Source organism: Etheostoma spectabile, chromosome 20 (genome assembly GCF_008692095.1).
Source record: "Etheostoma spectabile isolate EspeVRDwgs_2016 chromosome 20, UIUC_Espe_1.0, whole genome shotgun sequence".
NCBI lineage: Eukaryota > Metazoa > Chordata > Actinopteri > Perciformes > Percidae > Etheostoma > Etheostoma spectabile.
Window position 1 is genome coordinate 24,584,592 of NC_045752.1, and position 27,391 is coordinate 24,611,982.

Sequence of the window (27,391 nt, forward strand, 5' to 3'; positions counted from 1 at the left end):
GACCAGTCTGCCATTATTATCATCTGGGAATTTCGCTACATTAATATTGTCACTCTTAATCTTTGGGGCGCGTCCTGTATAAACCTGAAGCTGAGACCACTGACGCTGCGCTGCTCATCTTTACTTTTGCAGAGAGAGTGGACACTGATGTGACCCGCAGGTCTGCCGGCAGGCAGCGGCCACTAGGCAGCGGCCGCACGCCAGGCAGCCTTGAAACCGTACCGTCCCACCGGGAAAAGTCCCACTCCACATCAGGGTGCCAGTGCAACTATTCCTAACCATCTAAACAACTATAGTAGGGTTTAAATCAAACTCACGAATAGTGAATAGTGACAAGTAGGCTACTGCATGTTAATAATAATAAAGCAGAACACATGCAGAAGACAACAAACTGTTAAACACGTTTATTTTGGAGCAGCTGATTTGACACATGAGACTCCAGGATTAATCTTAGCCTGGCTGTTAGCCTGATCTGGACCAGGCTAGCCACAAAGAATAAATCTCCATGGTTACTTGGCTGGGCTTAATTCAATCTGGTTTCGTGCAACCAAGTCAAAGCTAAATTCATCCAGGATAACTTGAATATCCCGGCTTAATCCCTTATCCTAGTTTTGTGCAACAGGCCCCTGGTATCGCTGACATTATTGATCGAAGGAAAACAAAACCCCATCTACATACATACATCCATCACTTTATGGATACCCTTTATATGTCATGTTCTAAAACCTCCGTCTTTCTTACCAGGTGCAAACTGTTTGTTATCCAAAATAGGAGTAAATTCAGACAGCTTGTGTGCAGCATGCCAAACTAAAATTATATTTTTTACATAACAACCCTAGAGCTGTGTGAAGGAATATTGTACAACAATGTATCAAGCAGGTACCAGAATCAGCCCATCCCTCCCTCCCACTCAATCCACCCCTACAGGTCCGACCATACATTCTTACAGAGTGTGGTGCAAGTCAAAAAAGACTTGGTAGTATTTACTCAAAAATAGTAAGTATATCATAAAACATACAAGGAAAAACGAAATTAGCCTAGACCAAAACTGTTGCAGAGAAGAAATTACCTAGCAGTGAGAGGTAGAAAAGAAATTTAAAATAAATAAAAATAAAGCTAGAAACAGCACCAAATGTTGTATAAGCATGTTTAACCATCTCATGGCATTGTGTAACTATGAAAGGATTACTGTATTGTGGGCATCATGTCCACATATACTAGGAAACCACCCCAGATCTTTTGAAACTCCAGGTTTACATAATCTTTTCACGTGGTATAGAGTGGCTTGAGAAAGTTTACACACCCAGGCTAAAGTTGATTAAAAAGAGGAATAAAAATGCATCTTTTGGAAATTGATCTTAATGCCTTAATTAAAAACATTTAGGAAAATCCAACCTTTTTTCTTTGTGAATGAATAATGTATTGAAAATAAATAAATGTTCTTCCTTTAAAATACAGGGGGCATAAATATACACACCCCTATGTTAAATTCCCTTAGAGGCAGGCACATTTTTAATTTTAAAGGCCAGTTATTTCATGGATCCAGGATACTTTGCATCCTGATAAACTTCCCTTGGCATTTTGGAATTAAAATAACCCCACATCATCACATACCATTCACCATACATAGAAATAGGCATGGGGAACTTTCCATAAAATCATCTCTCAATGCAAATCAAACCAGCTATTAGTCTAACTGAAATAAAACCATGCCAATCTCTATGTATGGGGAAGGTTATGTGATGATATAAGGTTGGATTTTCCTAATTGTTTTGAAATTTAAAAAAAAAATTTAGCCCGGGTGTGTAAACTTTCTCAAGCCACTGTACATGATGCCAGTTCATTCGTCCATCTAGCAAATGTAGTTGGTGATACATCATTCCAATGCATAGCTATACATTTGTTGGCCATAATAAGGGCAATTTTAATACATTTGAGTTAGTTTTTTTTTTTACTGTCATCATTGATGTGTCACCCAGGAGAATTACTCTTAGTTCTGCGGGGATGGTTTGTCCTGTAATATTATCTGAAATTGTATTTTAAGAAAAGGATTTTTTGAACCTTTTGTTAAGTTCCTAATATCTGAAGAATAAAGATAAAAGTTCATTGGTAAATCTGGGCTAGACCCTTGCTCAATGCTGTCCCAGGCTGGGGGTTGTGTTGATGAGAAATGATTTGAGGCTATAGTCAGTTGGGCGGCCATATAATACTATCTGAGATTAGGACGTTGAAGGCCTTCCCCCTCTTAGTTATATTAGTTAGTTATCTTAGTTATATTAGTTTGAGGCGGACTCTAGTCTTTTTATTGTTCCAGATAAATTGAGCAAATAACTTGTTAATTCTCTCATACAAATGTTTGGTAGTGGCAGTGGGAGTGTTTGCAAATAATAAAGGAATTTGGGCAGAATGGTCATTTTTAATATATTTATTCGACCAATCAAAGATATAGGTAAGTTGGACCAGCAAGCCAATATTTCTGTTTATCAGGGGGTTATAATTTTCTGACATTACGTCACTGAGTTTGGGAGTAATCTTAACACCCAAGTATTTAAAACCTTCACTAGTCATATATATTGACGCTAGGGCTACGCCTTTAGTTCTTATTAATAAATATTAAAACTGATTTAAGATTGCTAAATTTATATCCTGAAAACTCACCAAAGTTATTGATTATTGTCATCAGATTGGGAATACTATATTTTAAATTTGTCAAGAAGAATAATATACAGACTGAAATACAATGATCTATTCCTCACCAATTGTAATGTCCTGTATGTACTCGCACGGCCATGACTAGGGGTTCAATTGCTAGTAGGAATAACATTGGGGACAAGGGGCACCCCTGTCGGGTGGATCTTTGTAAACTAAATGGTCGTGAAACGTTACCATTAGTTAACATCTCAGCATTTGGGTGTGTATATAATAGGAGGGGAGGATGTGTTCATGTTGCAAGTTGTATGTTGTTTATGTTGTTTAAAAAATTATGAATCTATAAATACAGTTTTATATATAGATAGATAGATAGATTAATAATTTAAATTTTATATAAAGTATGTTTTACTAATAAAGTGGGATAGGAATTCAAGGTTGAACCCAAAAATCTAATTTGGATACATAATAACTGTGCATTCTTGTTTGATGAACCACATTAACGGTTACCAATTATGTGTTAAGCTTTTACCATTACTGTTCCATATGGTCAAACATGAGTGGGCTCTGATGGTGATCATGATACTTTACATAAAAAGGCTTCTTACTGCATCTTCAAGCACCAAGGCTCATCTGGTAATCTCTGGCGACTTGTTTCTGCCATTGCTTTGTCATCATAGCCCAGATGACACTCATGTCAAATGGTCCAGTGGGAATGTGTGTGTGTGTGTGTGTGGTTACAGAGGTTAAAGGGAGCTAATTTCACGGCTTTTCATTTGTACTGGTCTCAGGAGATGAGCTCTCTATAAGCATTATCACTTCCAGCTGGTTGTAATGGGACAGACGGGACGGGGCCACATACCCCACGCATGCACACCATCCAGGGCCTTTAATCAAAACACTCTGTCATTTGATTTTGTACCTCTGTTCTTAATGCACATTTTTAGTTATTTTATCTATTTATTGTAGTTATACTTTACTTCAACTTTGAATATTTTAAACCCAATTTTAATTTTTCTGTCTCTGTTTTTTTTTCATCTTAATTTCAATAACGTTGTGACCCAGTAGACCAAGAGCATTGAGGAGACTGTAAGGAATAGAAATTAAAAAAAAGGGACAAACTAACACTAACTCTTGTCACAAAGTTGGAAATGAACACTATAGTCTAAAATATCTTTGTATGCTGCGAGCATGAACTAAGTAGTCAGTAAAAAAAAGGGTAGCACTACATACCTTACATGTACAGCACTGTAATAACATGGTAATAGTGGGGTAATAGCTTGATAATAAAGAAGTAATATTTGGGTAATATTAGACTGAAATGTATGCAACAGAGTAATAAGGGACCAAAAAAAGGGTAATAATGGGGAAACACATTTAAAGATGGCAACAATGCAAAACTACTAAGTAATGTTAGTTATGTTTTGGTAACAGTATGACAACCTTAAATGGTTTTATTATTGCAATATTTGCATTACAATAGTTTTATGATGTTAATGAGGTAATTATTTGATAATAATGAGGTAATATGAAGTAGCTGTTTTCACAATATCATAGGCTTTTGCATTGAGGATGTTAACATTAAGCTTTTAGCACTTTCATGGACTTTTCAGTCCCTCCAGCATTTTGCGGGCTTTTTTTTAAGATTGTTGCGGCCCAAAATGCCAAATGTCAAATGTTTGAGCCGGCCTCTAGTTCTCAGAGCGTTCACCCCATGTTGGCTGAGTCTTGCAGCGGCGCAGGGTTCAAATCAGACCTGCTGCCTTTTGCTGCGTATCCTCCCCCATCTCTCGCCCCTTTCCAGTCTATCCACTATAATAAAGGGAAAAAGCCCCCAAAAATAATCTTAAAAAGAAAATAAAGTTGTGATGTTTTTTGTATAGTTCTTTAAACATAAATAGGTAACTGGTTTTGGGGACTGTGCTGTCTTTGGTATTTCTCTATACACTGACAGCCAGCTAAACTCACATCACAACTCTGAAGACAGTTGTTCCCACGTCCACAGGTGTAATGATGTTACAAGGAAAGTGTGAAACTAACATACAAAAACAAAATAATCGATTCTATGCTAGCTTTTAACATACTATTTAGTAGTGTTCAGAATGCAATTTCATCAATTAATATATTTACTTTCTAACCTCATAAAATAAAATTCATGACTATTAAACTGATAGTGATCATGCTGTACAAAGACAATTTTACTTGTAAACAATATTACTTTCATTCATACGAGTGTATCCTGTTCTGTGACTTATAGTTACCTGGCAACCACACAACATTAGTCATAGCACTAATACGTTAGCAATTGTGGAGATTTCTAATATACACTTAACACAAAACAACACTGAGATCCAACTAAGGATCTATGAACCTATGTAATCATTTAAAACAGTGTATGAATATATACCAACGATGCTACTCTAGGCATACATGTAGGCAAATGTAGCTGTAGTTGGCTAGCTACACTGCAACCATAAATCATTGAACTGTTTGTAGCGTTCATTTACTTCCTAAGTACAGCTCACACAACAATGGTTGCCAGAGTCTTAAGGTGATAGTACCCTAAATAGAGAACTCAATAAGATTTGAGGCAAATTAAATTCAAACTTTTAACAGCTTATTTATAACAAAACAGGGAAAATAAAATTCATATGGTTTTTCCTTGTAAGCTTACCAAAAAGGCTCAGGATGCCGCAAATATAAGTATAATATGATGATGACTGGTGGATTTAAGAAAAAAAAAAAAATCTATTATTACATATGTGTCAGTGGCTTGTAAATCTTTACATAGTTAGTTAGTTTCCGGTCCGGGGCTGGGACACACCATTCATACAGTTTGATAAAGGTCTTATTGGACTTTAACTTATAATTGCACTTACGATAACGAGCGTAGCTGTCCTCAATTTAGGTCATACTGTCATCTCTTCTCCAGTTTTTCCTGCACCCACCGTGTGTGTTTGTGTGTGCACATATGTCAGACTAGGGGGGAACTCAGCACCCCCGCCCGCTGCAGAAACCCGACAGGATTGAAACAGAAGCCGCTTTAGTGACATCAGAGTGAAAACACGTTACAGCGTACACTCATGTTAAAATGTAAACAGGTTAGCAGGACGGTTTGACATGTTATACACCGTCTTTCGCTGTACGTTTTGTTGGTGAACGTGAAATGTTTGAGTCACACACGTCTTGTTAGAAATACGGAAATTAATTTGGCCACATTTGTGTGATGTCAACCCGTTCTCACTCCCGCTTGGTCATTTGCTCTCAGAGTCACATACTGATACAAGACTGGCACATGGGACTTCTGGGATTGGATGTAGCCGGAAACTTTGGTTATTGGTCAAATTTGCAAAAAAGTCCCGGTGATTGGTTAAAAAAAAGCATTTTCATCTTCTAGTTGGATACCCAACGCTGTTTTTAATTTTTTTTTCTCCTTTTTTTACAAACCACACGGCAGCAGTTATCCATAAATAAAATAATGCCTGCATGACATACGAAAGAGGTCAAAGAGGTTATCCTCTCTTTCTCCATGAGGGGGCGCCATGGTAGAAAGAAGTCCAACTCTCTAAAAAATAATATTGCAGAAAATAAATTGACAGGGCAACAACCTAAGCAGGACATTAAAGGCTTAGAATTAAAAATGAACAATCTGCTCATGAGAGACCCTGTTGTTCTGGCACAAGAGCTTAATTCCTTCTTTATTAAATCAATAGTAGATTTGGTGAAACGGTTCACATCATACGAGTGTTCTGATCAGCAGGTTCATACTTTATACCTTACTTAATTCCCTACCTACCTGACAATGCTCATCCCAAATTATGTCTAAAAAATTACCGTACCAGAAGTCAGTGATATCATTACGCCTTTGAACAATTCTAAAGCCAACGATATTTATGAGCTTGACACTAGCTTCAAAAAAATCACATAGGGAGGCTTAAGCGCCCCCACTCATGCACTTGGTTAATTTATCTTTAAAAAATGTAATTGTTCCTAAGGCATAGAAATTAGCCTCAGTCATCTCAGTATTTAAAGTTTGCGACAAATCTTTCATGAATAACTATAGAACAATTAGCATTCTACCTATAACTTTGAAAATTATTGAAAAATGGGTTCCTAAACAAATCATTGAATTCCTAAGTGTAATGTAATAATAATAATAATCTTTACATCCCAAGAGCTTTTGATAGAAGGCATTCAAGACTCTAGATAAAAACCTCTCTCTTATCATCATTGCAATATCTTAGAGAAAAATAACTTATTGAGTTTTTATAATTATTGTAAATTTTCCGCAATGTGCTTAATTTATAAAGTACTACATTGCCTGGCGCCACCTCCTCTGCTAGAGTTTATGAAATACAGACAGACTCGGCTCACCAGAGCTGTTGTAAATGGGGATTGTGCGGTTCCTTTTAGGAAAAACTTCCTTTAGACATGCATTATCTATTAAAGGTACTCCATTATGGAACATACTTTCCCCAACTATAAGGGAGAGTCCAACTTTGGCCACCTTTTAAGAGCCAAGCAAAGCTGTGGCTTTTAGTTTACCAAACGTTTAACCACCTCCTATCTGTACGCTGTACTGACTTAGCCCAATAGAGCACACTAATGAATTTTGTCTCCATTTTAACATCTACTAATAAATTGTCCTGTTCTTCTTTCTTTTTCTTTTTTCTTCTTGTTGTTTTATATACTAAATGTTGCTATTGTATATCTTTTGTCTTTTTTATTGTAACTTCAACCTGCCTAATGGACTAAAGATGGAATACAATCTGGCATTTTTACATGTAGTGCTGTACATGTTCATTAATGTGCATTGTCCTGAATTAATAAATAAATAAATAAAAATTGCGAGTAAAGCTAAAGTCACGGTGATTGGTTGAATTTGCGTGATTTGGCTCGATCACAACTTTTGGTGTTTTAGTTCTCACTATTCCTGGACGCTTACCTCCTCACTGGTGTCCTCCCTGGAGAAACTGAGGCATACTTCAAAGTATGGTTACCTCCTCGTTTATCTCTAAGCTCAAGGGTGAGTTAGCGTCCATCAATCACCATTTTTTTTTACTTATGATTAATACATGGTTTACAAAGCTTAAAGTAACAAATTTGGTATGAAGTTTTTGGTATAAAAGAGATGATTTGATTATGATCTGATAATAGCTAGTTAAATTATGCTTATAGATGCTTTACAAAGTAGCACGTTTTTGTAAAATCAGTTTCTTAATAACTTTATAATAGCCATCCCTTTAATATTTGATAATGCTTTACAAATGATTTCTTAAAGGTTTACAAATAATTTAGTAATCAGTAAGGAATACTCAATATAATAAAACGTGTGCAAAAATAAAATAAAAATTACCTATATTATAGCATTACAAATAATTAGTAAACATTATTAATTATCATGTTATTGTAAAATAACTATTAAATAACTATTAAGTAATGGTTACTATAAAGTGTTACGGGTGTAAAATCAAATTGCAGGTTAATTATGATATCTATGATTGTCACAAATTTAAATAATTGGTTTCTGTTTAGCACAATTGATAAACTGGTTAATTCTTTTACACCAATACCTTCTGAGCTCCATGCTTCAGAGAAATGTAATGAATTTGCGTCATTCTTTACATACAAAATTTCCAACAGTAGGAATATTTTTTAATCTCATAGTGAGAAGGTGACTAGGTCTAGCACCCTGAAAGTAATAGTGCTGTCTTACTCTGTGAATTAGAAATTCAGACTTCTGTTTCAAAATGTTGTTTATCTGAAACTCTGCTATAAACTGAGTGATGTAGGATTCATTTTTCAGTAGGGAGTATTAAAGCCCCATCTAGCGGCACATTGAGACAGTCGGTCTAGGGTGGTGACACAGAGGACCTCTTTATGGTCTGACAATGCCATTGGAAGTACACTTCTTTATCAATTGAATGGAATAATTGAGGGGATGCAAAAATAAATACATATTCTGGAAAAAGGAACAATTCTTACAGGTGGGATTAACTGCACGCCAAATATCTATAAGACCCAAGCTGCTCATGATTTAAAAGCATTTGTGGCTTGAGCCTGAACCCAAAGTATCTTTGCATTTGACTGATCAATATTTGGGTCCCACACAGCATTCGAGTACGCACCAACAACAAAAGAACAGTACGTCAACTCCAGCATTTGATTGGTGAGCGCACTATAGAAATTGCCATTGAATAAATTAGGTGCATAGCTGACACAAGTGCAATTTTCCTAAAACTACACTCTATTATAGAAATCACAATTCTGCCTGTATTGCCTGACTGTATTGTTCTTGTGATAATACTGGCTACTCTTTTGTTTTTTTCAGCTTGCTGAGGAGGATGCAAGTGTATGATAGAATCTGTTAGCTAAGCAGCCGATATCAGTCTGTAGCAAATGCGTGTCCTTTAATAATGCAATGTCAACATTTGTCTTTTTAAGTAAGGCTAGGGTGCTGGCTTGTTTATGAGCTGCATTCAGACCACCACAGGTCCAGACTGAAAATGTAAGATTTTATTATCTATTTATTATTATTTATGTATCTATTATCAAAAAAGCTGTGTTCTAAATGAAAGTAGATGTGACAAAGCAACATGCTACTCCATTTCACTTTGTTAAATCCTAAGTTAAGTCATGTAAGACACAGATCAAAAACAGATGAGACAGTGACACTAAATGAAAAGCGAGAGTAGAGCGGGGAACATAGTCAGAAGGCTAACACTCAAAATAGGTCTGTGATCAAGATTTAACATGGGGCAGTGAAAAGGAACAACTGATTCCACTAAATTGAGTTTAAAATAAAAACATTCATTGTCTACAAAAACAGAAACAAAAAGCACAAAATAGCAGGCACAATAGAAAGGAGACTCTTAACTAGTAGTGTCCTGACTAACCTATGGAGCGCAGGCTATATTAAACAAGACAGATATGTCATTCAAAAACAGTCTCTGAAATCATATCAGAAAACAATGCATTAAAATAAAACTAGGACACGTCAAGAGACTAAGACAAACCAAGTTCATTAGGCCGCTGTTTTAATCCTGATCTTCTTCCAAGGTGCTCTCCGTGACAGTATCTGAGGTGCTGGCAGTCTCCGCGGCCACATAAGGACAGGGCGCAGCCCGGTTTACGTAGTCTTTTGCATCCTTGGCAGAGATGAAAGCTATGAATAGCATTAGCACCTTCTAGCCCCTTTTTCAGCCCAATGCAGATATTGCATCTTCGGTTTCTGTCTTACATATCTGCTAGCTTGTGGCCATGGCTATCAAGACTACTTGAGTTGCTTTCCACAGTAGATTTTATAATGTTTACATCAGATCTGATAGAGCCAAGGTTTGCAGTCAGAGATGCTAGCTGGGCATGTATAACAGTAAACTTCTTGTCATTGTCGATCCCAATCTGTTGAATCTGTGACTGAATCTGAGAAAAAAACGTGGTTCGAGGTAGCTTTTCTGTTTCTCCAGTAGTGCTTCTGCAGTGCCATCCGTATCGCCGCGTTGGGTTTTGTTCTTGTTTGCCCTTCTGCTTTAAATGATTATCAAGCACAAAGTGATAGAATATTGGAGTTGGAAGCATATAACACAACTATTTGACAATATTGGGCCAGAAGCAATACCTTAAGCCACCATCTCAGTCGAGCTGATCACATGACTCCAAACTTAATCAAAGTTAATGGTCAATGTGTCTCTGATGTAGAATTTGTTATGTTAAGAACCAGGCCGTATTATATGTCGAAAGAATTTACCAATTGTGTTTGTTGCTGCTTTCGACATTTCTGGTTATGTACACTCAGAAAATTCACTACAGGTAATCACTACTGTTTTTATCTATTTTTTCTTCTGTAGCATAAAGAGACTACAACTGCATTTTATTCTGCAACACTGTGTTGTAAAATGACATTGGATGAACCTTGAACCATATACAGTTTAAAGCAGTAAAAATTATAAATACTAACACAGTTACTATATACATTTTCATCCACTTTCTGTGAATCCTGTCTACTGGTGGTAAAGTGCTGCCTGATTGTTGTCCGATTCTATGAAATGAATGACCTTGTGGGATTAAATGCGCTCCGGTCCTACTCTACTGAATTCTGTCCATACTTCATCGGTAATGAAAGAAAATAAAAATAAAGCATTATTAAAATAAAGAAATTGACCTTAACATCTTGTAAATAATTGTTGATTAATGTAGCATTATAGTTTTAGAACAACATAAATGTTGATTAAAACAGCAGTTATAGTACTAAAAATACCAATATTAGCAAAGCAATAAGCTTCTCTGCTGCAGCCCGACGGCAGAAAGAATTTGCTCTGAACACCAAAGATGCTTCCAATTGATATACATTACTTTAAAAAATGTGCCGAATGTCACTAAAAAAAACGGGAAAATCATGTCCGGGTACACAAACCAATAGATTATATAATTGTGACTATTTCACGAACTGCCGTGAGAATGACTTGTAATTTCATGTCTGCAATTTTTTTATAATTTTAGATGTGCTGTATTATAATATGGGAATACATTGTTTCCAGCCTTCCCAAGCTCTTAAAGTTGTCAGATCTTTTCCCTCCAACTTTTCACTGTTCTTATTAGAACAACACACTATCTCCTGCTTTAAATCAGTCTGTGGTTGAAAGACACATAAAGCTGGTTGTACAAAAAAACATTACTGCCAGTTTTATTTACAGGGCTGTCTCAGTGGACTTATTGCAATAAAACTTTTTGAACGATCCATCCTCAGGTCAAAATGTTAAAATTGCGTATCAGATATTTCATGTCAGAATGCCATAAGCTCTGATTAGTGCACTATTTTAATGAACTCCATAGTCTTCCCTGCTCTCCTTGAGACTTTGTATCCTGTTTCTGACTTTTTTCTTTGTCCCATCACCTGTAGGTGCATCTGAGGTCTGCGGAACGTCTTCGAGACTTGTGTTGTGCCAACCGGGGTACTTTTATCAAGGTGGGCCAGCATCTTGGTGCCCTAGACTACTTGCTGCCTCAGGAGTACACATCCACACTGAAGGTGCTCCACAGCCGCGCTCCTCAAAGCAGCATGGAGGAGGTCAAGCAGGTCATTAGAGAAGAACTCAGCAAGGAGGTAAGTCCCAATATACTCAGTCTCTAATATAATGGTAACTGGTCAGATTCTGTTTTTCAGGTGAGCACTAAACAAATTCTAGATAATCTTTGACTCTAAGGGCCCTATATTGCACCCGGCGCAGTGCAGCGCAAAGCTCGGCGCAAGCGTCTTTGCTAGTTTAAGACCGACGCAGATGTCAATTTCCTGTCCAGCGCCCACGTCGTTTAAATAGCACGGGCATGCTGGTCTTACAGGGAGGTGTGTTCAGGTGAACCATTGCTATGGCAGCAGGAAGTGATCGTGCCATTGACCAACAAAAACCTGGTCTAAAGTCAATAGCATTTCATTTATTCAAACTTTTGATTTAAACATTTTAATCATTTTACCTAACATTTCCTGACAGATAAATAAAAGTAATAAACCATTGACAGGCCATATAGGCTATAATAAGATTAAAAAAAAGAGTGAAGAGAATAAGTAAATATGATGCAAAATAGAAATAAGTGTGTGAAAAAGAATAAATAGAATAGTTATGATATATCACTGATCTGCAATATATAGGTCTTTGGGTATGGCTCCCAACAAAAACAACATTGACGTCTACCTCCAAAATAGTATAAATTTCCTTTTTAACATTATCCCAAAACATTGCCGGACAATCCCAGTAAAAGTGTGTGGTGTATCCAATATTTCTATATTGTTTGTTATATTATTTGGCAAGCCTATGTTTCTTTATTTTAGATCGTGTATAAATAATCTTTCCTCTCATCGTGGCCTTACTGGCAACCCATACAACTGAGGGGGAGACACTACCACCGTCATTTACAGTGAAATACTCAGTTAGAGCTCCCTGTATTTTATGCCTGATCTTTGTGTCTGTTAGTAGTGAGACATTAAGTCTCCAGAGTCTAAAGCGGTTGTCTGCTCCTGAATTAATGTTCATGGTCACAGGGCCGTGATCTGAGATAGTAACTGGCTCAATTGTAATTTCTGTGATTCTATATAGTTCAGTTTTTGATATGCAAAAGAAGTCTATCCTCGAATAACTCCCAAGTACTTGAGACATAAAAGTGAAATCTCTCTCATTTGGGTGGAGCTGTCACCAAACCTTTAAAAGGCCTAGTTCCTTCATCATGCCTGATAACCCCTTGTACATTTTAGATTGAGGTTTTCTTATTGCAGGTAACCGTCCAATTTTGAATCCAGAGTGCAGTTAAGATCGCCTCCCACTAGTATAATACCCCTACTTTTATGTACAACTTTTTTGATAAAGTGTGGGTAATCTTCATTTGGGGCTTACACATCAAGTATGGTTATCTTTATTCTCCCAATTGTGCCATAACATAGTGGCCTTTATCTTGAAAGATTTTCTCATTCTTTAAATGCACTGATTTATTAAATAGCATTGCAACCCCTCTCTTCTTTTTCCTCCCATATGAGGCACTATAAACCTGATCCACCCACTATCGCTTCAATTACAAATGCATATCTCAGACAGGCGTGTTTCCTGTATTAAAGCAACAGAGCAGTGTAATCTCTTTAATTGTCCCAAAATAATTTTCGTTTTGATCAGATTATTAATTCCTCTTAATATTATGTTATGAAATTCAGCTCAGCCATTGACTTTGTATAATCTTACTATATTGTTCCTTACTTGTTTACACGTTGTTATCAGAGTGAATCTAATAAATTAACAAAACAATGCCTCTAACATGTGTCAGGAAAAACAAAAAACAAAGAACACTGTATATAACACAGAACTGAACTTCCACCTTATCAACCTGACGCAGCGAGTGGACTGTGGCTACACCAGGTCCAGGGTGGTATTGGGGCAGAGAGGTGTGACCTACCTTCTCCGTGGGGAAAAAGCACACAGTGTGAGGTGACCAATATTACACTAACATGTAAAAAAGGTCCAGGTGAGTGTATCCCACTCATGTACTTCAGCATATCCTGCTTCTGGACTCTCTAACATATTACCTTGCGTAAAAACAATACACAATATTTATGTATATACATTAGAAATGCTTATGGTATTCTTATAGGCCCGTCATTTATATAAACTTACCACAGGTTTGGTTGAAACAAACTGGTTCTTTATGTCCGAAGTAGTGTGTTCCACACGGCTAAGGGGCAGTTTAGTGGGGTTGTGTCTGTATTGATTTTCTTTTCAGTGTTTTTTAAGTCCTTTTGGTATTGACCTGTGAAAGGTCAGGTTTTTCCTGTCCGCTTTGACCAGCGGAGGAACTCATGTTTCATGAATCTATCTTTTACATTTCAGCGTCAAAATATTGTAGTTTTCACTCTTATCTTTAATTTAGTCCAGCGGAGCTAACCTACAATGTTGCAAGCACACCCATGGTGTCACTGGAAGTTCCCTTCCATTGTTATTTTAACAGTGAATTAGCAGAGATCGCAAACGCACTCACTTCCCGTACTCAAGTAGACGCACAGATACTTGTGTTAAAAATACTCTGGTAAAAGTTGAAGTACTGATTTAACTTCTTTACTCAAGTAAAAGTAACAAAGTACAGGCTCGGATATTTACTTAAAGTATAAAAGTAAAAGCCTTGTGAATGACAACCAAAAATGACAACAAAATGTTTAGAGTGCAAGCTGAGAAACTTCAGTGGACATGGAAAAAGGCTCTTTATAGGCCATTGGCTACATTTTAAATGGATATCTGCCAATAGGCCTACAACATCATATATATGATTTTTGTGACAGAGACTGGGACTCCAGGTTAATAAGATTCTGACTGAGCAGCAAGATATGAATTCAGTTGGGATTCTGCAAGAATTGACAGATCCAGTTCCTCTTTTTCAATCTTCCCCTTAACATTTAAAGGAATCTACATGTATGTGTGTGGGCTCAGATATGGCTTCTGGAAAGAAAATAAAAGATAAAATATGAATGACTAAACTGACATTAATTAAGAAGTTCCCTACATTTGTATATATTTAGAATTAAGCAGCACATTGGCCAGGAGTCATTCTTGATGCATAGTCTATCTCAAACATCTCTCTCAGATAAGGAAAAGGATGATTAGGAATCTGTTGAGTTGTCTTGTAGTGGTGCATCAAATGCAACATACAGTAGCCTACTGTATTGCCAATTAGATTGAATCAGGAATTGATGCCTCAAACAATAATGTTAACTCAAGTGAAATTACTTGAAACTTGTTAGTGAGGACTAGATTAGGACTTTAAAGCTGATTCTGGTTTCCAACTTGGCCCAAGGTGTGTCTGTTAAAAAACAGACGGAGACAAATTCTCTCTTTTGATGCTTTATTAAATCAAGCAACAGTACAAACACAGACATGGGACTTACAGTTCTCAACACTCACACATACCCCACACAATCTCAAATGATTATCCACCAGCCAGCTAGTTGCTTTTTTTGCGGAGCCCCCCTGGGGTTAGCTGAGAAAAAAAAACTAAACCATGCGCACGGATTCATAATCTTAATAAACTTGAGCAAAGTAGGAAAGATATTCACAGATTCAAACTTCTGGGATCAATTACTCTATAGCGAAATGACATTAAATCACATTTGACTTATCTTTCCTAACGTAGTAAGGTTAACAATGAGCTACTAACTATTATTTATCAAAACGAGCTGTCTTTCAACCTGGAGAAATAAGATTGGTCTCTAGCAGCAGCCGGCGGTGCTTAGACTTACATACAGTGGGGTTCAAAAGTTTGGGCAACTCAGGTAAATTTTTTTATTTTTGTGCATAAAGAAGCCGAGAAAAGATGGAAAAATCTCCAAATGACAGATTAGACATTTATATTATATGTCACAAAAAGTTAGATTTCATTGCCATCATTTACACTTTTTAAAATAACGCAAAACAAAAAAATTGCGTCTGCAAAAGTTTGGATACCCTTCAGAGTTAATACCTTATACCCCCCCCTTTGGAAAGTATCACAGCTTGTAAACGCTTCTTGTAGCCAGCCAAGAGTCTTTCGATTTTTGTTTGAGGTATCTTCGCTCATACTTTGTTCCAAAAGTCTTCCAGTTGGCATCAAGTTAGCGTCCAAAATTTGCTGAAATTTTATTGAATCCATTTTTCCTTCTACTCGTGAAATGTTCCCTGTGCCACTGGCTGTAATACAACCCCAAAGCATGATTGATCCCCCCCATGCTTAACAGTTAGACAGAGGTTCTTTTCATTAAATTCGGTGCCCTTTCTTCTCCAAATATACCTTTGCTCATTCCAGGCCAAAAAGTTGCTGCCCTGCACACAGACCCTTTTTTCTGCCGTCAAACTAGCAAAAGTGGATTTGGACACTCCGTAGACGGACTGGCGCCATGCGCATCACGGCACGCTTAGATTGTTAAAATTGGGTCCTAAACATTGTCTGTCTAAATTAATCTCTCTTTGCCACTATTGGGGGTTAACATGAGATTTTTATTTTAGATATGGCATTTATTGTTCTACATGGTAGGCATGTCAGAGTAAGAGTGCCACAGAAAACGTACTCCAACGGTACATGCTACTCTAATGATAGTATTAAGGCTTTCGTCTGTGTACACATATCCTCTACAATATCCTCTATAATTGTGGCTGTATTATTTGATACAAATAATACAGCATATGTCTGTTTTGGAAGGGGATACCCCTTCCAAAACAGACATTTTTATGTTTATTGCCCCCCTTACTGTTAGATGAGACTCAAGCCCATGAAATTATATTTAACTAGTTATCTGTCAGAAAGTTGGAAAAAAATCAAATCTAGCCATTGTCTGAGGCAACGTAAACCTGAACTTAATTTTTCCATACAGTGGAATTAAACTTCTACTTTCTAAACTAAGAATCTCATGTAACAAGAAAAGAAAACCTGTCCTAGCTATTAGACAACACATTTTGGAAACGGCAAAATATTCATGTTCAGTGTTTTATTATGTGTTGAGGTTAAGGTGCTCATAGAGATTTGCAACAAAAAGACTAATTAAATTCTGTTGGGTCTTTGTCAGTTGAATACTCAAAGTGAATGCCCAAGCACTCACATCTGATTCATGCATAGCCTAGACAAAACATATCCTTTAATGTTAAATGAATGCTTCCTTTTTAGTTTTTTTATTGAATTTGGTTCTCTCTGTATTTCTTTGGGTTTATAGTGTGATTGTTTGATTTGGATTTTAGTTTATGGCGGGCCACAGTTTGCTCTCTGAAGGTAAGCGCTAGGGTTTAATCCCGGGAAATGGAATTCCCAGGAAATCTGATGAAGACTATTTCCCGATTCCCGGAAAATGTTATGACGGGAAACAGGAAATAAAAGGAAATAAAAAATGCAAGGTGTGTGCGTCTATTGTTGTCATACGGTAACGTTGATGCAGGCGATGGTGCTGTAGTGTAGCTACGGTAATAAAGGCTTACTAAATTCATTACGCAGCAGTAGTCTACATCCGTGGAGGAGGAGAGAGCGTTTTTTTATCTGCTGCCAACTCGTCACGAAAATCCAAAACTGTTTAAGCGCACTCTATCAACGCTCTCTGCTTATTGCAAGCACACTTCCAGAAGAAATAGAAAGGGCAGGGTGAGAATGCATTGTAAACTAAAAGCAATATGTAGTCTAAGTTGTCACGAGTTCAATCCAATGCAGTGTTTTAGGCTTTTTTTTTTCAATTCAGTTTTACATCGGCCTATGGCCCTGTCTTTTTGCAGTGCACAGTTGTACATTTCTGTGGGTCCTTTTCTTCCATTTAGTTGAACTTGTATGTGTTTAGAAGAGAAATATTCCTGCCCTGCCCTAATAAAGAAATATTTTGTTTACTTTGAGTGATTGTTGGTTTAATAGAATGGTTGAGGAATCATTCAATGGTTTACTTTAGCACATTTCATTAGTTTGTATGATGGAGTTTTGGAAAATATTGGTTTTATAAGGGTTGCCCAGATTTTCAGAAGACAAGTCCCAGACAATCCACTTGGCATTTCATAATTACCGGTGCAGCAGATGTCACGGACGCAGCTCACTTGATCATGCAGCAGAATTGATCATTGTAAACTGTGTTGATGATGGACATAAACTGTGTTCTTTTGCCCATCTAATTATACAAATAATGTAAAAAATGTCAGTTTGGGATTTGGGAATGCATATTTAAATGATATTGATACATTACCATTTCCCGGGATTCACAGGAAATCTTTTCCTGGGATCTAATTCATCTAATTTTTGGGAAAAACATTAAACCCTAGTAAGTGCATGTGCTGGTCCCTTCGAAGCAAGCAGGAAAGGGGGCAAATAGAGCAGGAGTCAATATGTTTGACATTCTGTCCCCATTTCATAACCAAGCCATACTCCTAATGCAGCTCATAATGCTGCTTTTAGTAAAAAGCATGGAGTTTGCTTTCAAACTAGTCGTTACGACAGCCTTTTAGAGGCTGCTTGAAGCATGGCATTGTACTTTTATTCTCAGATATAGTACGTTGGTTTTTCTCCCTTGACGGCATACTTCCCAGTGTTGCGTGTGTGTGTGTGTGTGTGTGTGTGTGTTGAATTCTCAGTTTTTCTTAGGTTCAGATTCTCAATACCTGATTTCTGATAGGGCACATTTTCATACTTAAAGGTGCTCTAAGCGATGTTGGTTTTGTAATATTATTTTATATATTTATAGGTATATGTTATATATATTATATATATATAATGATATATATTTATATAGAATATATGTATATTATATATAGTACGGTATATATATATATATATAATATGTATATATATATAATGTGCGTGTGTATATATCTATGTTTGTGTAATATATAATATATATATAATATATATATATAATATGTATGTGTGTATATATTATATAATATGTGTGTATATAATATTCATATATTATGTTATATATGTGGTGTGTGTGTGTATATGTTTTTACAGTATGTTTGTGTGTGTGTGTGTGTATAGATATATATATATATATTATATTAATATATAATACTGTGTGTGCAGTGGGTGTGTTTATATATATATCTATATTATTTTTTTATATCTACTATATAACCATATATATAGAGCACTTGCACAGTCAACTCAAATGGCTCCTCTGAAATTCAAAGACTTTTTTTCTTTCTTATTCATTTTTTTTTTTATTAAGGTGTGCATTTAGTTTGATTTCTTCCTGTATCTGTGGGGGATGTCATTATCCTTGAAAAGATGGTAATATAGCCCCTCTGTCTACAAAGAGGGCAGCAGAATGAATCAGCCCTCCTCCATCATGGAGTGGCAGGAGAAGAAGTGACACTGATGAGCACTGCCAGGCAGCTCTGGAGTCAAGGGAGCGGCTTTAGCATAATTTCCGTTTGGCTTCTTTTTTAACATGTGTATGCATCTCATGTTGGATATTGTCAAGTAGTGAGTTGGGCTGTGCTGTTTTCAGCACCATTTGTGACATATGCATTCACACTGTGCATGTATTTGGAGAGCAGAGAGAGTGATACTGCTGAAAGGCCAGCTTGTGCAATATGTCGTTTTACCAAATATAATCTGTTTCCTGGCCAAATATTACATGCAGTTGGTGCTGTCACAAAACAAAAGTGCATCATGGGTACTTGGGATTTTTTCAAGGCAGGGTGGCATGAATGCACATGGAAATTCAGGCAGTAGGTGCATAACCAAACTGAGATTGAGCCATAAAAAACATCTGCTGATGGTGTTATGCTTTGTAACCACATGGGTCAAATTGGATTATCCTGCTTAAATTATACATAAGCAGGCGCCTCTGTAGCTCACCTGGTAGAGCATGCACCCATATGCAGAGGCTCAGTCCTCGACGCAGCTGCCTATGTGTTATTAAGTCTTAACATGTCATCAAGCCATTCTGTATCCAACAATTATGGAAGTAAATACCGATTATAACATGGTCAGATCATGATTGTTCAGTTTCAATTCCAACATGCTTTGAGTCCAGGAGATTTAAAAAAAAAAATGTTCTGTTGTCTTCAGTGCAGGCTAAATATCAGCACACTATACAAATAGAAGAAAGGTAAAAGGCGATGAGTTTTTCTTTTTTTTCATCAATAATGTTGCATGTTTAAATTGCTACAGTCAGCTTTTAATGGTGCTGGTGCTGTCTTGTTATTAATATCGGTAACATATTTAACACTTTAGCAGAGGTATTCACTTCCAAACAGGCTAACTGGCCCTCCATGATTTTAGCTGCCTTTTTGTTTTAGTTTGTCGCCTAAAATGCCCAAATTTGCCGCAGCTTTTGTAAAACATTACAATAAAAGTTGCTATGTCTTCTGTAGTTTTGTTCCAATGAACTAGCTGAAAAAGATTGCAAAAAAAGTTACAATGTTGTTTTATATAATTCCTTAAAAATAGAAGGAAACTTGTTTCACTGAGAATAAAACTAGACCCTGGGCTGAGTGTTCTGAGTAACCTTACCAAAAAGGCTCATGATTCTGCAAATACTGGTAAAATATGAAAATGGCTTGTGGAGTTATGACACAAAATAATAATTAACAATTGGATGAATCAAATTGGAACATACCTGTCAGTGGCTGGTTAATGTTTACACTGTGAAAAGTGAATTTCCCATCCTGGTCTGGGACACAATCACACGACAACCAGTGTAGTCATCGTCTAATTGCTGTCTCATCTCCTACTTCTACTGTGTGTGTGTGTGTGTGTGTGTGTGTGTGTGTGTGTGTGTGTGTGTGTGTCTGTGTCTGTGTGTGTGTCTGTGTGTTTCAGTTGCGGGGAGAACTGAGCAGCAGCCCCGTCCACTGCAGAGAGGATTGAAACCGCAGCTTTCAGCGACTTTAGAGAGACAAATTGTTACCACCATACTGTGATGTTAAAATGTTTACAGGTTAGCTGGGCTGAATTGTTCAGCACAGTTTTTCCATGTGGATTTTGTTTGGGTCTCACACGTCTCATCTTGATACCAGAAACAAGAAAATTAATTTGGCGACTTGCGTCAACATTTCACTCCCACTTGGTCAGTTGCTTTCTGCGTCGGATAGCAAAAGTCTGGCACTTCTGTCATTGGTGAAAATCGCGGGAAGCTCTGGTTATTGGTCAAATTTGCACTAAAGTTGCATGATTGGACATAATTGCAAGTCATTGAAAATTCCTGGAGGGACTGTTTAAAGTCTAAATTTAACCAGCAGAGGTTATTAGTGTTATAAGTTAGCACACTTGCACAATGTAGTCTGAGTGTGACAGAGTAGCATTAACACACCTTGCAACAGTGGCTAAAGTACATTAGATGCTGACCATTTCATGCGGAGTTCTGTACCCGACTGACATCCACCCTATCTCGTCTTAAAATTACTGCAACAAACACTAAAACATCATGACCTCGCAGGCCTCTCTACCCTCTCTGCTTAAAATTACGGCAACTCCCACTAAAACACAGCAAACCCCCAGTCCTGTCTAACTGATGTAAAGCCACTTTTTCTTAGCTTAAAATTACTCAGTTTGTTGGTCCAATGATAACGTTAGCAATTATCACATGTTAGCATGACGGTGTTAGCCAGGACCAGTCGGATTCACTTCACTGGCTGTGACTCAATTGTTTTTGTGAGTAATGTGAGTACACACATGTTGAAATGACTGAACATGCCCGTAGTAGCCATGATAAATTAGCCTGAACCTGTTCACGAGGAAATTAAAAATCGGGGCTCTAAGCTGTCTCCATCTTTTAAATACATCTCCATATTTATTCATTTTATAACGTCTCTGGTCATGCAACTGTTTTGAAACATGCCATGGTTTTTTTAGGTCGGCTGGAATCACCGTTGATTACTTTGGTTTGTTTTCTGCTTCCATGGCTGTAGCGCGCTGGGTTAGCGCTTTTACGGGTATATCTGGCAACCCGGCCAGGCTGTCAAAAGGGGCAGTTGATAACGACACACACAGGCCAAAACACAAATAGACGTTCTGTCAGAACAACGTTCTGTGACGGAACAAAAATTGCTGGCTTTAGCATTCTTGTCAGAAAAGATAGTATTTCAACTTAGCATGTTTCCTTAATATCTGATGACATATTTGTGGTCATTTTTGGATTTCATACACTAAATATATTACATATTTCACCTTTAAGTTTCAACCATAAGTGAGAAAGGAACGCAGTTAACAGGGTACCCCTTCTCAATTCACTCTCAACTCACCTCGGCTGAAGCACTCTTCATGGCCATTGACCTGTGTAACGATATATGACAATTCATGTACTGTAATATGGGAATTCAAACCTGTATACCGGTTAAGACGGTATACTGCCCAGCACTATTCACAAGAGTAAAGCAGATTTTATTCTGATCCAAAGACTCTTTTTGTGAGAGAAAGGACTCTATGTCCTGAAATGTAATTGTAAGACATATGATGCTTTTAAGAAACAATTGCAAATAAAGCAAACTGTACAAGAAACTACATGCTGTATTAACTTAAGTAACGCTACTGTTGACAACTTTTTCTAGCTGTTTCAGCATAATCTGTCCCCCCAAAAACTTCAGCAGAAAAACTGAGGTAGCACAGTACAAACATTAAACATTAAAAGCAGTAAACTTAACTTTTGAGTAAGTTATTGTTCCAACACAGACTAATTAAGGCAAGGCAAAAAATAAAAGTATATTAGAGTGGGGGATAATGGGATGGGTTAACCTATACTAAATCTCTCATTGTACATTGTGCTTAATGTACATCTCCACAGCAGTCTACATCATCACTTCATATGATACACATGATTTGTTGACTTTCACTGACTCTATCTTACCAGGGTTCTAAGGCAAAACAAGGCAAAAGGGAATTGATTGGGAGTAATTAGTGGATGAAAACAGTTTTCTGTTAGAGGGGAGAAACCAAAAACAGCAGGGAATGTGACACGACTATGCATCAATCAAAACAGAAGAATATTCGTAAACAAGGAGGCTTCTTGATCAAATCTGATCAAATAGGAAAAGGTCTGTCCCCAGTACAAACCTTTTTCAAAAAAGGCCTGGTTCCCTCTGGCCTGGTTAAAGAGTCCATCTTTAATACCACACCCTGAGCTGTACATTAAGACAGTTGGACAGTAAGAGATGTTAGAGTGTAAACCTTGATTTCCACTCTTCACTAAAGCAAACTATCTCACGCATTCTCTTCTGTGCTATGATGAGTAATGTGTCTTCAACCAGCTGGGGCTATGGCCAGTTGCCAGCATCCAAAATGGCCACCTTGCTTGCTGACACAGACACCGATGTGTTGCTATCCAAATGCGAGGCCTCAGGGGCCATTTTATTTGTGCCATAACTCATTAAAGGAAACGTATGTCACTTCGGGTCTACGTTCTGGGAGCAGGGCCCATGCGCATACATTACCATGTTTATTAACTCCACAGCTGACATTAACATAAGCAGTGGTAAGCGTTTAAATCAGAGGCTACAGGCCAGGCACTGGTGACATAGCTAGGACTACAAACACAGTAAACATGACAAAGTGGTTTGACTATTAGTGCCAACCTTTCTCTTTTAACAGTATTTAGAAGTTGTCCAAATATAACAAAATTGTTCATGTTTAAATTTCACTGGGATTTCTCAGATTTCACACTGCTGCGTAAAGTGACAGGCCCAACTGAGAAATTACACGTATCCTTAACCCGTGAAAGCAGTCTTTGCATGTCAGATCCCACTGGATGCTCATCATTGTAGTAGGTAGACACTGGTGAGTGCAGACAATTTCATTCCATTTAGCATATTTGCATAATGAATAACTCAGCTGTTCCCACACAGGATCCTGTGCTGCTTGCGTAATTTATCATCTGGTGGCATCTTCTACAGGGTTCATGTTTTAGCCTCTCTACCTGATGGGCCAACATCGTGTTCAAATTAGCCTCTTTTTATGTTTCACTAGGTACAAACAGCAGGGGAATCCCCCCCCCCCACACACACACAGTACAGTTTGAAGAATGAATATGAAAGAAGTCTTTCTCCCAGCCAAATCGAACACAAGCAAAGCATGTTGAATACTACAATGCAGTAGATGAGGGAGAATGAAGCCAAGACAGAATAAGGCCCCAAAGGGGAAAAATACCACAATATTACTCACTTTGATTACTAGTCTAACTAAAGCTTTTTTTTCCCAACAATTTGGTGTCTTTTAATCTGAAGCTAGACTCTGGATGGACTCAAATAAAGGGGCTGCATAAGCTTGAAGTAAATGAGGCGCAACCCCACATTGTGTGATATAGTTTTAATATTCCTACAAATTCTGTCCCATTCCTCATCATTTAGTGTAGTACTCAGATCTCTTTCCCATGTCTTTTTGAGGGCTGTCCAGGCTCCATCCCCCCGGTTCTACATATGCATAGAGTAATACCCAAAAGCCTCATGACCTTTTCCATATTTCAACAACACCTTATCTAAACATTCTGGTGCCTTTGGGGCTGAAAAACTAGATCCAAACATTCCTGTACCACATCATGAAAGGATTTCAATATGTCACAGAGATTCATATCCCCCAGTGTGACAATTCCCTTTTCCAACCAATCCCTCCAAAAAAGGGGAGATCTTGCCAAGATAATCTTAAAACAAGAGCAGGCAGTAACCAGCGGATTATACTGCATCACGGAGCTATTCGGAACTTGGTCATAAACATCAGAGTCTCTTGGTGCTCCTTGAATTTTTCAATTTCTACATACTACATAACACTTACTACTACATAAAGGCGATACAATGTGTGGGCCTAAGTAGAAGCTTCAGGCTGTCTTTTCTTGGTCAGTTAACAGGTTTGTATCCATGAGGCAGGGCAGCCTCATTGCGGTGTGGAGGTTCCAGAGCACACAATAAGATTGTTCTAATGACTTCAGGTCCCTGGGGAAGCCTCTTTAACCTTCAAACCTACACACTAATTGATGTGTGTGTGTGTGTGTGTGTGTGTGTGTGTGTGTGTGTGTGTGTGTGTGTGTGTGTGTGTGTGTGTGTGTGTGTGTGTGTGTCATCTGTGTGTTCTGTGTGTCCACAGAGATGAGTGGAGGCTAATGAGGGACTACCTCTGCTCGAAGGGCACACTGGATGCTTAATGCTCAGTGCTGTGATAGAGGTTTGTGGGTGGGCAGGATGTATCAAAAGGCAAGAGCATATTTACAGTAGCTGCATCAATCCTGAGCCTGTCTCTGTAAGTTAAGGTTATGATACGATCCAAAGTCCTTTTCTGACTATCTAACATGGTGCTTTACTCTCTATAAGCACTGTCATGGGTTTGTTTTGTTGGTTTCAAAGTCAAATACCATTTCCTTTGTTTTGTTCACATTTTAACTAAATTACTGTTATACTGTATAGCATAAAAGAAGCTCATCAACATATTTCTTTGTGATTGATACACTTACTCCTATGGTTATTATTGTTTAGAGTGAATATGAATGTAAATGGAATGCATTTACATAGCATTTTTCAAGTCTCACTGACTACTCTAAGCTCTTTACATAGCACAGGCACCATTCCCACATACATTCACACACTGGTGGCAAAGGCTGCCTTACAAGGTGCCACCTGCTCATCAGATAAACATTTGCTCACATTACAACACCGATGGCGCAGCATCGGAAGTAATTCAGGATTCAGTGTCTTGCCCAAGGACACTTCGACATGTAGAACCACAGACCTTCTGATTGGTGGATGACTACTCTACCACTTGAACACAGCTCCCTTATTATCATATTATAATCCATACTATTTAAATGTGATATATAGTCTGAGCTTTTTGAGGACTGATGAAATAAAGTTATATTGATCCCGGTAGTCAATTTGATACATACATAGGTGTCAGTAATCTGCATGGGGTGATGTTTCTGATGATGATGATGAGGATTTAACACAGTTGTTTCCAGCATTATAAAAAGTTGCGAAGAATCGATTTTATAGAATGGTCAGCATTAGGGATGTAACGGTGCATTGTCAATCAGTTAAAAATCTATTTAAATGTGTTAAGATTACAAAGGTTGAGATAAAAAATTAATTGCAATGTAATTTTTATATAGCCTGGTATTTTACGCTAGCTTTTTTTTTTTTACTATTAGCCAGTAACGTTGGATTGAACACGGTTAAAATGCTGACAGCTACGGTCTAACGTGTGACTGTATTTCACTGGAAAGGATTCCAACAATGGGAAGTCCAACAGTTTGCAGCTAAAGACACAAAGTAGATTAGCTGTAATGTGAGACATTGTGGACACTGACGGCTGCTTTTGGATAAACATCAGAGACGGGACATCTTGGTACGTTCAGGTCCTGCTCTGTAAGCTTGTGTTGCAATGTTGTTGTAAAATACCCTTCTGCCATCTAGTGTTTCTTCTTTTGCTATTAAACAGCAACATCAGTTGTTGTTATAAGTTTTAAAGTTGAACATACTGTATGTCCTTAACATTAAACAAGCCATTCTTTAATCTACATTTTTATTAAAGTTAAAACACATTGTCATTGTCCCTTTTGATAAGAGGACAAGAGTATCTGTTGTTTTGCAACTTATTTGAATTAATTTTTTTTTCAGTCATTTGTTTGCAGCTCATTTTGTTAAAGAAATTGTGAGAAAATCGTGTACTTAACTCAAAATCGTGAATTGTATCAAATTATGAGTTTAGTGTATCGTTAGATCCATAGTCAGTATGTTTAAAGGAACACGCCACCGTTTGTTGAAATAGGGCTCATTGCGGTCTCCCCTAGTTGTAGATAGGTGGGCCAACGCATTTTTGTCTCACTGCATGCATTGTTTTAGTCCGGGGCAACACCGGCAGCGCCGCCGTTAGTTAGCTTAGCGTAGTGAATGGAAACCTATGTTGCTGGTTAGCATGTTGCGAGTAAAGTGTATCAACAAAAAACAACAACCTAATTAGTTATTGTGGCCTGCGTAGTCACGAGTGCAAATAGCTTTGCACATGAAGACTAGGCAGATATTGATTTAGGACTATATTGGGTGAAAGCATAGCCAAGGCACGGTCCCAAGTCAATTTCTTTAGAGAATAATTTGAAAAGGTTCTTGGTTTCATGTAGTGAGACTTGTGGTGCTTGAAGTATAATGTTGTCTGTGTCTAAACTTATTTCATGACGTATTGTAGTGAATTGTACACATGTGATGTGATTTGGGAAAGAAAAAACAAAAATATCTTACCAGAACTTTACTTTAACAAGTGTAACCATGTAGACACATAGAAAGCAATATTTTAATCTGCTCTGTGCAGTCCACTAATCCACTATCATTATGTTTTACACAAGCACAGCATGCTAGATTGGCTAATAGCACTGGTGACAAGCTAAAGCAAAAGCTGTCTGTAAGAAGTCAGTTTTAAAGAACTGTTTTTCTTAGTTTGTCACATATCATAAAATTTGGCAAATTTTGTAAACTTAGCTTTTTGAGCATGAATCCTTATGGTTTAAGGGACACTTCACAGATTAACATTAAGCTTTATATCAGTAGAAACCTGGTAGTATTTTCAAGTGACCATGCCTTCCTCACGTCCCCCTCAGCCGAGATTTCTCTGTATTGTGGGTCTGTATAAAAGCCTCAGATGAAAAATCGTCATTTAGCGTCCTCGGAAGCATTTTTGCCGAGCTGTGGACTACAAGCTTGCTAGTTCTGCATGTTTTCAACCCGTGGTTGGACTCTCTACACGAAGCAAACCAAAGCGAGCCAGCGTGCTCCAAGATGCCAGCCATCTTGGAGCTAAGCTACAG

The 27,391-nt window shown here is 37.6% G+C and overlaps 1 protein-coding gene across 4 annotated transcripts in view; it reads left to right on the plus strand.

Moving 5' to 3' along the window:
* The window catches only part of adck1 (aarF domain containing kinase 1), a 109,993-nt gene that overhangs the window by 42,021 nt on the left and 40,581 nt on the right, over nucleotides 1-27,391 (plus strand). For all 4 annotated transcript variants that reach the window (XM_032500146.1, XM_032500145.1, XM_032500148.1 and 1 more), the window contains one exon: nucleotides 11,549-11,752. In XM_032500146.1, the coding sequence (XP_032356037.1) occupies nucleotides 11,549-11,752 (204 nt within the window). The remainder of the gene's footprint in view (nucleotides 1-11,548; nucleotides 11,753-27,391) is intronic.